The sequence below is a fragment of the Oncorhynchus kisutch genome, linkage group LG24 (genome assembly GCF_002021735.2).
Source record: "Oncorhynchus kisutch isolate 150728-3 linkage group LG24, Okis_V2, whole genome shotgun sequence".
Classification (NCBI taxonomy): domain Eukaryota; kingdom Metazoa; phylum Chordata; class Actinopteri; order Salmoniformes; family Salmonidae; genus Oncorhynchus; species Oncorhynchus kisutch.
In genome coordinates this window covers 43,117,876-43,128,127 of record NC_034197.2, presented here as the reverse complement: position 1 = coordinate 43,128,127, position 10,252 = coordinate 43,117,876, and the positions used below count along the sequence as shown (strand labels likewise).

The 10,252-nt window shown below is 43.6% G+C and overlaps 1 protein-coding gene across 6 annotated transcripts in view; it reads right to left on the bottom strand.

The window, feature by feature from the left end:
- Positions 1 to 1,528: 1,528 nt before the first annotated feature.
- The window catches only part of LOC109869101 (host cell factor 1), a 61,242-nt gene continuing 52,518 nt past the window's right edge, over positions 1,529 to 10,252 (bottom strand). For 4 of the 6 annotated variants that reach the window (XM_031804397.1, XM_031804400.1, XM_031804402.1 and 1 more), the window contains 4 exons: positions 7,296 to 7,481; positions 6,587 to 6,896; positions 5,014 to 5,077; positions 1,745 to 4,759 (listed from right to left, as the gene is read on the bottom strand). In XM_031804397.1, the coding sequence (XP_031660257.1) occupies positions 4,720 to 4,759; positions 5,014 to 5,077; positions 6,587 to 6,896; positions 7,296 to 7,481 (600 nt within the window). In that variant the 3' untranslated portion in view covers positions 1,745 to 4,719. Of the gene's footprint in view, positions 1,678 to 1,735; positions 4,760 to 5,013; positions 5,078 to 6,586; positions 6,897 to 7,295; positions 7,482 to 10,252 lie in introns of those variants that run through there. The other 2 variants (XM_031804398.1, XM_031804403.1) reach the window with 2 other exon arrangements.

The following is a 10,252-nucleotide window of genomic DNA, read 5'->3' as shown; positions in this document are numbered from 1 at the left end:
CACAAAAACATGGTAAAACATTATTGGACAGAGACAACAGCACAAAAGGTCAAGAAGGTAGAGACAACACCACAAAGGTCAAGAAGGTAGAGACAACACCACAAAGGTCAAGAAGGTAGAGACAACACCACAAAGGTCAAGAAGGTAGAGACAACACCACAAAGGTCAAGAAGGTAGAGACAACACCACAAAGGTCAAGAAGGTAGAGACAACACCACAAAGGTCAAGAAGGTAGAGACAACACCACAAAGGTCAAGAAGGTAGAGACAACACCACAAAGGTCAAGAAGGTAGAGACAACACCACAAAGGTCAAGAAGGTAGAGACAACACCACAAAGGTCAAGAAGGTAGAGACAACACCACAAAGGTCAAGAAGGTAGAGACAACAACACAAAGGTCAAGAAGGTAGAGACAACACCACAAAGGTCAAGAAGGTAGAGACAACACCACAAAGGTCAAGAAGGTAGAGACAACAATTCATCACGCGAAGCAGCCACAACTGTCAGTGTGTCCATGATTGAGACTTTGAATGAATGAATGAGATGGAACTAAAACTAGATGTTTGAATACTTAGGCTTTGTTACTTTGGTCCCAGCTCTCTGCAGGTCATTCACTAGGTCCCGCCGTGTGGTTCTGGGATTTTTGCTCACCGTTCTTGTGATCATTTTGACCCCACGGGGTGAGATCTTGCGTAGAGCCCCAGATCGAAGGAGATTATCAGTGGTCTTGTATGTCTTCCATATCCTAATAATTGCTCCCACAGTTGATTTCTTCAAACCAAGCTGCTTACCTATTGCAGATTCAGTCTTCCCAGCCTGGTGCAGGTCTACAATTTTGTTTCTGGTGTCCTTTGACAGCTCTTTGGTCTTGGCCATAGTGGAGTTTGGAGTGTGACTGTTTGAGGTTGTGGACAGGTGTCTTTTATACTGATAACAGGTTCAAACAGGTGCCATTAATACATGTAACGAGTGGAGGACAGAGGAGCCTCTTAAAGAAGAAGTTATAGGTCTGTGAGAGCCAGAAATCTTGCTTGTTTGTAGGTGACCAAATACTTATTTTCCACCATCATTTGCAAATAAATTCATTAAAAATCCTACAATGTGATTTTCTGGATTTTTCTTCCTCATTTTGTCTGTCATAGTTGAAGTGTACCTATGATGAAAATTACAGGCCTCTCTCATCTTTTTAAGTGGGAGAACTTGCACAATTGGTGGCTGACTAAATACTTTTTTTGCCCCACTGTATAACCGAACAGTATGTACTTTACATTTACACAAGGATGAACAATTACACATAAGTAGATATGTTTGATAAAATAACACTTCCTGGGTCAAATATGTTTGATAAAATAACACTTCCTGGGTCAAATATGTTTGATAAAATAACACTTCCTGGGTCAAATATGTTTGATAAAATAACACTTCCTGGGTCAAATATGTTTGATAAAATAACACTTCCTGGGTCAAATATGTTTGATAAAATTACACTTCCTGGGTCAAATATGTTTGATAAAATTACACTCCCTGGGTAAAAATATGTTTAAGAATTTGTTCTTTACTGACTTAACTGGTTAAATACTACAAATGTAATTGAATCAAATAAAACGTTAACCTTGCTGATCTTGATAGCACAGGGAGCTCCGGGGAAGCCCGGTAGACACGTCTTGAAGGCCGAGACCTCTGAGAAGTTGGTTAGCAACACAACATTCACACAAAATAAGTCACATCTCCAGAAATTGTAAGAAAAGGATGCACTAAAAAGTTTTATTTTCCATAGTAATATTCACAAACAGTTTAATACCCAAACATCTGTCAGATCAGATTGAACAAAGCTCAAATCTCCATCAGCTAGCTGTTGCTTCCATAGAAATATAATCTATTCAACACAATCTATTCTAGATTCTATTTCTATGTTTGGTTCTTAATACAACCTCCTGACCTCCCTGCCTGCCAACGCAACTTGGGCATTATAACCATAACAACGATATCAAGAAGAAGGGGGTTCTGCATTATAGTCAATGAGGAAAAACAGAAGCGAGAACAAGACAGAGCAGGAAGACAGTTCCTTTTTAATTCTTTTATATCTAGACAAAGCAACCGAGATGACAAACATATAAAAGCCAATTTTGTTACAGATTATTATATAAAAAGCCATTTTTTTATTTATTTTTTACGTTTAATTTATTTATTTGTAACTTCTTGCTACTTGAAGGAACGTATTTACAACTGAGCCGATACTAGCTGCGCCAATCAATCACTCTTCCTGCCATCATATCCACACTTAGGTAACTAAAAAACCGTTCCGCTCAACAAAAAAAAGACTACGTGGAAAACACTCGACACGTTACACAATTGCATACCTTAACACATAATACACCAAAAACAAAATGTCAATGTTTATGAATACGAAAACTTCCTCCACAATTTGGGGGTGGAATAAACTGGGATTTATCTAAAAAAGAAAGAAACGAAAACAAGCATTGGGAAAATAAAAAATAACCTTTTTGAATTCCAACAAATTAATTCTACTACGGAATATCGAGGGGGGGGGGGGGGGCTAAAAATAAATATTTTTTTCCAGCAAATTAATTTCTTTAATAAAATAAAAAAAGTAAACTAAAATAAAACAATCCACTCCTCTTTTTCTGACAAATCTTATGTTCTGCAGCAGAACAAGTACAAAAAGTCCTTCGTTCCTTAAACCACCAATTCTAAAACGGTCAAATAAGGTTATAAAATAAGTATTGGGTTGTTTCATCCTGGCAGTCAGCCAAATCACTGTCACACCCTGGCAGTCAGCCAAATCACTGTCACACCCTGGCAGTCAGCCAAATCACTGTCACACCCTGGCAGTCAGCCAAATCACTGTCACACCCTGGCAGTCAGCCAAATCACTGTCACACCCTGGCAGTCAGCCAAATCACTGTCACACCCTGGCAGTCAGCCAAATCACTGTCACACCCTGGCAGTCAGCCAAATCACTGTCACACCCTGGCAGTCAGCCAAATCACTGTCACACCCTGGCAGTCAGCCAAATCACTGTCACACCCTGGCAGTCAGCCAAATCACTGTCACACCCTGGCAGTCAGCCAAATCACTGTCACACCCTGGCAGTCAGCCAAATCACTGTCAGAGAGAAACTACCGGAGTAGATTGTCAACTAGAGAGAGAATAAAGCAGTCTCCTAAACCTACATGAACCACAGGTATTTTTTTTCTGAAGCTAATCCTTTAACTCAGTCTCCTCTCTGACATAGCTACACATTAAAAACACAGTGATGTCACAAAGCAAGATGACAGCCAGGACAGATACAGAGTATTGATTGGTCGATGAGGATTCCCTTGGAATGGGGAACACTTGTCCTCTTCCCCAGCGACCTGCTGTCCGTTTGGTGTATTTATTACATCTCTATGACGATGTGACAATGACGTCATCTTCTTATGTTCCAACCGTCTGATTCTTCTGAATGCAACCTACTGATGCCCCCGCCCTCCAATAATGAGATACACTAGATTATATTATGAGCAGTTATTTGTGTTGTCTATTGCTTGTGTAGATTAACAGGGGAGAGGAAACGCATGAACGAGACTAGAGAACTATCTAGCAACAACAATTAAACCAGACCGAACCGTTTTTTTTGTATTCCACAGAAAATCATATCATAGGAAAATAAAAAAGTTAATTATGTGCTTTCCATGGTTTAAACAAGTAAATATCAATAATAATAATAATAAAAATAATAATAATAAGAAGAAGAAGAAATACAGAAGAATGAAATAAGGCGTCCATGGCACCACAACATCCAGTGATGAGGGCAGGGGATCTGGTGTTTCTCAGCTTTATCTATTTTCCAGCCATTTTGTGACTGATGGGTGGTCGGGCTTGATCTGGGTTCAGGATGGGGGGGCCTGGTCTGGGTTCAGGATGGGGGGGCCTGGTCTGGGTTCAGGATGGGGAGGCCTGGTCTGGGTTCAGGATGGGGGGGGCCTGATCTGGGTTCAGGATGGGGGCGCCTGGTCTGGGTTCAGGATGGGGGGGCCTGGTCTGGGTTCAGGATGGGGGGGCCTGGTCTGGGTTCAGGATGGGGGGGCCTGGTCTGGGTTCAGGATGGGGAGGCCTGGTCTGGGTTCAGGATGGGGGGGGCCTGATCTGGGTTCAGGATGGGGGGGCCTGGTCTGGGTTCAGGATGGGGGGGCCTGGTCTGGGTTCAGGATGGGGGGGCCTGGTCTGGGTTCAGGATGGGGGGGCCTGGTCTGGGTTCAGGATGGGGGGGCCTGGTCTGGGTTCAGGATGGGGGGGCCTGGTCTGGGTTCAGGATGGGGGGGCCTGGTCTGGGTTCAGGATGGGGGGGCCTGGTCTGGGTTCAGGATGGGGGGGCCTGGTCTGGGTTCAGGATGGGGGGGCCTGGTCTGGGTTCAGGATGGGGGGGCCTGGTCTGGGTTCAGGATGGGGGGGCCTGGTCTGGGTTCAGGATGGGGGGCCTGGTCTGGGTTCAGGATGGGGGGCCTGGTCTGGGTTCAGGATGGGGGGCCTGGTCTGGGTTCAGGATGGGGGGCCTGGTCTGGGTTCAGGATGTGCTGTTGTAGAGTTAGATGGGGTTCTGGTAGAGGTTGGAGTCCGGGGACTAGGTGGAGCCTGCGGTATTGTATTCAGTAGGAAGGTGTTGTATTCAGTTCAGTCATAGTCATCATGGACAACAAGGGGAGAGGAACGTAACACCTCACTGGTCTGATCTGGCCTTCTTCGGACCAGCAGGTTTCCTACAAGAGGAGACAAAACATGAATCATCAGATGAACATGGATAAGGCTGCAGAGTTATGACCGAGGGGTGACCGCAACCGACTACTGAAAAACTTTGCATTTCCAAATAAATAAATAAATTCATAGTATTTTTTCAAAAAGGAATTTACAGTTTAAAACACCTGAATTCACGAATTCTAACTTCTTATTTAAATATTTTGGTGGATACTAAAAATAAAAAGAGAGAGAGAGGAGGATGAATCCTAGTACTCACATGTCAGGTGAGGAACCTGGTCTCTTGACGGTAGGTTTACCTGGAAGGCCATCTTTACTAATCTCTACAGGGAGAGGGGAAACAGATTGGATTGTACTGAACAACATTTCAAAGATTTTACTGGAGTTACAAGTTCACATGAGGAAATCAGTCAACTGAAAAATTAGATTTCGTCCCTAATTTATGGCGTAGATCAGAAAACCAGTCGGTGTCTTGGGTGTGACTGATGGGTGGTCGGGCCTGATCTGGGTTCAGGATGGGGGGGCCTGGTCTGGGTTCAGGATGGGGGGGGCATGCCTTATTGCAGCGTGACATCTTTAACGAGAGTTGTTGTTCCGCTCCTCTTCAATGGTTGTGTGACGATACCGGATATCATCGGGAACTGGAACACACCGTCATACACGTCGATCCAGAGCATGCCAAACATGCTCAACGGGTGTGGTGACGTCTGGTGATTATGCAGACCATGGGGGGGGGGGGGGGGGAGACTGGGAAATTCTCAGCCTCCAAGAATTGTGTACAGATCCTTGTGACCGTGCATTATTATGCTGAAACATGAGGTGATGGTGGTGGATGAACGGCACGACAAATAGACCTCAGATCATATACCAGGATCTCGCCATAGTATCTCTGTGCATTCAAATTGCAATTGTGTATGTTGTCCGTAGCTTATGCCTGCCCCATACCATAACTGCCACCATGGGGCACTCTGTTCACAACGTTGACATCAGCAAACCGCTCACCCACACGACGCCATACACGCTTTCTACCATCTGCCTGGTACAGTTGAAACCAGGATTCATCTGTGAAGACCACAGTTGTCCAGTGGCCATCGAAGGTGAGCATGATGCCCACTGAAGTCGGTTACGACGCTGAATTGACCCTGGTGAGGACGACGAGCACGCAGGTCAACTTCCTTAAGACGGTTTCTGACAGTTTGTGCAGAAATTCTTCGGTTGTGCAAACCCACAGATTCATCAGCTGTCTGGGTGGCTGGTCTCAGACGATCCCGCAGGTGAAGAAGCCAGATGTGGAGGTCCTGGGCTGGCGTGGTTACACGTGGTCTGTGGTTGTCAGGCCGGTTGGACTTACTGCCAAATTCTCTAAAACGACGTTAGCCTCGGCTTATGGTAGAGAAATGAACATTCAAATTCTCTGGCAACAGGTTTGGTGGACATTCCTGCAGTCAGCATGTCAATTACACGCTCCCTAAAAACTTCAGACATCTGTGGTATTGTGTTCTGTGACAAAACTGTACATTTTAGAGTGGCCTTTTATTGTTCCCAGCACAAGGTGCACCTGTGTAATGATAATTTTGTTCACTCAGCTTCTCAATATGCCACATGTCAGGTGGATGGACTATCATGGCAAAAGAGAAATTGCTCACTAACAGGGATGTAAACAAATTTGTGAAAAACAATTTGAGAAATAAGCTTCTTGTGCATAATGGAACATTTCTGGGATCTTTAATTTCAGCTCATGAAACATGTGACCAACACTTTACATGTTGTGTTTATATTTTTGTTCAATGTAATATTGACAAGTGAATCGAGTTTAACATAGCGTTCCGTACCTTGGAGCCACCTGACCTGCGTGGCAGGGCCGTAACCTTTCTCGTTGCGGGCTGCGATGCGGAAGATGATGGCAGGCTTGGTGGTGTAGTCTATGTGTGCGTTGGAGAGGCTGGACGACTGCACCAGGCAGGAAGGGTTGGGCCCACAGAACACCCGCATGAAAGCCAGCTGGGCTGGGGTGGTGGTGGTGGTGGGCTTGGCCTGCTCCCCGCTCTGGGCGCTCTGGATGGCCAGGTACACCGAGTACTCAATGATCTTACCAGATGTGACCGACGGAGGCTCCCAGGTCAGGTGGGCGCCATCTGGGCTCTGAGGGGAGAGAGGGAGGAGGGGAGGAGTGGGGAGGGAGAGAGGGGAGGAGTGGGGAGAGGAAGAGAGGGGAAGAAAGAGTGATGAGCTAAACACAGAATCATATAAACAAGGTGAAATAAAACATGTTTGATAAAATTACACTTCCTGGGTCAAATATGTTTGATAAAATTACACTTCCTGGGTCAAATATGTTTGATAAAATTACACTTCCTGGGTCAAATATGTTTGATAAAATTACACTTCCTGGGTCAAATATGTTTGATAAAATTACACTTCCTGGGTCAAATATGTTTGATAAAATTACACTTCCTGGGTCAAATATGTTTAAGAATTTGTTCTTTACTGACTTAACTGGTTAAATACTACAAATGTAATTGAATCAAATCAAACGTTAACCTTGCTGATCTTGATAGCACAGGGAGCTCCGGGGAAGCCCGGTAGACACGTCTTGAAGGCCGAGACCTCTGAGAAGTTCCCTCGACCACAGGTGTTGATCCCGGCCACTCTGAATTTATAGGCCGTCCCTGGCTGGAGATCCATCTTCCTCATCTGACTGTAGTCCGGGATCGTCCCAGAGTCATCCTACAACACACAGAAAAACAACATGTTTTCCTTGATATCTTATCAGGCTATGCTCCGTGACATAGGCTGACGGGACAGTAGTGGAGAGGGTAGTAAGTTAAGTTCCTCGGCATACACATCACAGACTAACTGAATTGGTCCACCCACACAGACAGCATCGTGAAGAAGGCGTAGCAGCGCCTCTTCAACCTCAGGAGGCTGAAGACATTTGGCTTGTCACCAAAAGCACTCAAACTTCTACAGATGCACAATCGAGAGCATCCTGTCGGGCTGTATCACCGCCTGGTACGGCAACTGCACCGCCCACAACCGTAAGGCTCTCCAGAGGGGAGCGAGGTCTGCACAACGCATCACCGGGGGCAAACTACCTGCCCTCCAGGACACCTACACCCCTTGATGTCACAGGAAGGCCTTAAAGATCATCAAGGACAACAACCACCCGAGCCACTGCCTGTTCACCCCGCTATCATCCAGAAGGCGAGGTCAGTACAGGTGCATCAAAGCTGGGACCGAGAGACTGAAAAACAGCTTCTATCTCAAGGCCATCATACTGTTAAACAGCCACCACTAACATTGAGTAGCTGCTGCCAACACACTGACTCAACTCCAGCCACTTTAGTAATGGAAATTGGTGTAGAAAATGTATCACTAGCCACTTTAAACAATGCCACTTAATATAATGTTTACATACCCTACATTACTCATCTCATATGTATATGTATATACTGTACTCTACACCATCTTGCCTATGCCGTTCTGTACCATCACTCATTCATATATCCTTATGTACATATTCTTTATCCCCTTACACTGTGTATAAGACAGTAGTTTTGGAATTGTTAGTTAGATTACTTGTTGGTTATTACTGCATTGTCGGAACTAGAAGCACAAGCATTTCGCTACACTCGCATTAACATCTGCTAACCATGTGTATGTGACAAATAACATCTGCTAACCATGTGTACGTGACCACTAACATCTGCTAACCATGTGTATGTGACCACTAACATCTGCTAACCATGTGTATGTGACCAATAACATCTGCTAACCATGTGTATGTGACCATTAACATCTGCTAACCATGTGTATGTGACCATTAACATCTGCTAACCATGTGTATGTGACCAATAACATCTGCTAACCATGTGTATGTGACCATTAACATCTGCTAACCATGTGTATGTGACCAATAACATCTGCTAACCATGTGTATGTGACCATTAACATCTGCTAACCATGTGTATGTGACCAATAACATCTGCTAACCATGTGACCATTAACATCTGCTAACCATGTGTATGTGACCAATAACATCTGCTAACCATGTGTATGTGACCATTAACATCTGCTAACCATGTGTATGTGACCAATAACATCTGCTAACCATGTGTATGTGACCATTAACATCTGCTAACCATGTGTATGTGACCAATAACATCTGCTAACCATGTGTATGTGACCAATAACATCTGCTAACCATGTGTATGTGACCAATAACATCTGCTAACCATGTGACCATTAACATCTGCTAACCATGTGTATGTGACCAATAACATCTGCTAACCATGTGTATGTGACCAATAACATCTGCTAACCATGTGTATGTGACCAATAACATCTGCTAACCATGTGTATGTGACCAATAACATCTGCTAACCATGTGTATGTGACAAATAACATCTGCTAACCATGTGTATGTGACCATTAACATCTACTAACCATGTGTATGTGACCAATAACATCTGCTAACCATGTGTATGTGACCATTAACATCTACTAACCATGTGTATGTGACCAATAACATCTACTAACCATGTGTATGTGACCAATAACATCTGCTAACCATATGTATGTGACCAATAACATCTGCTAACCATGTGTATGTGACCAATAACATCTGCTAACCATGTGTATGTGACCATTAACATCTGCTAACCATGTGACCAATAACATCTGCTAACCATGTGTATGTGACCAATAACATCTGCTAACCATGTGACCAATAACATCTGCTAACCATGTGACCAATAACATCTGCTAACCATGTGTATGTGACCAATGACATTTGATTTGGGCTTGTTCATTTAGCTGAAGATATGTTTATAAGTCCCGTGCCATTATTTTATAGTAAGAACAATTTAACTTAGCTGAAAATATTTCTTCAAATATATTTCTCCCCATTACGGAGTAAATGATGTGGCTATATTGAGGTAATAGCGATTACGTGAAACAGGTCCTATATGACAGATTGAGTTATTTGGCGACATAAGTTGTGAATGATACAAACCTTACAATGTCTTAGATATCAAAACATTCAGTGCGTTCGGAAAGTATTCAGACCCTTTCACCTTCTTCCGTTACGTTACAGCCTTATTCTAAAATTGATTAAATAACTGTTTTTCCTCTTCAATCTACACACAATACCTCATAATGACGACATCACAATACCCCATAATGACATCACAATACCCCATAATGACATCACAATACCCCATAATGGCAAAGGTAAAACAGGTTTGTCATTGTTGCTAATTTATATATAAAAAATAAAAAATGAAATACCTTATTTAGTTAAGTATTCAGACCCTTTGCTGTGAGACTCTAAATTGAGCTGATTGAGCTCAGGTGTTTCCTGTTCCCATTGACCATCCTTGAGATGTTTCTACAACTTGACTAGAGTCCACAAGTGGTAAATTCAATTGATTGGACATGATTTGGAAAGGTACACACCTGTCTATATAAAGATCCCACAGTTGACCGTGCATGTCAGA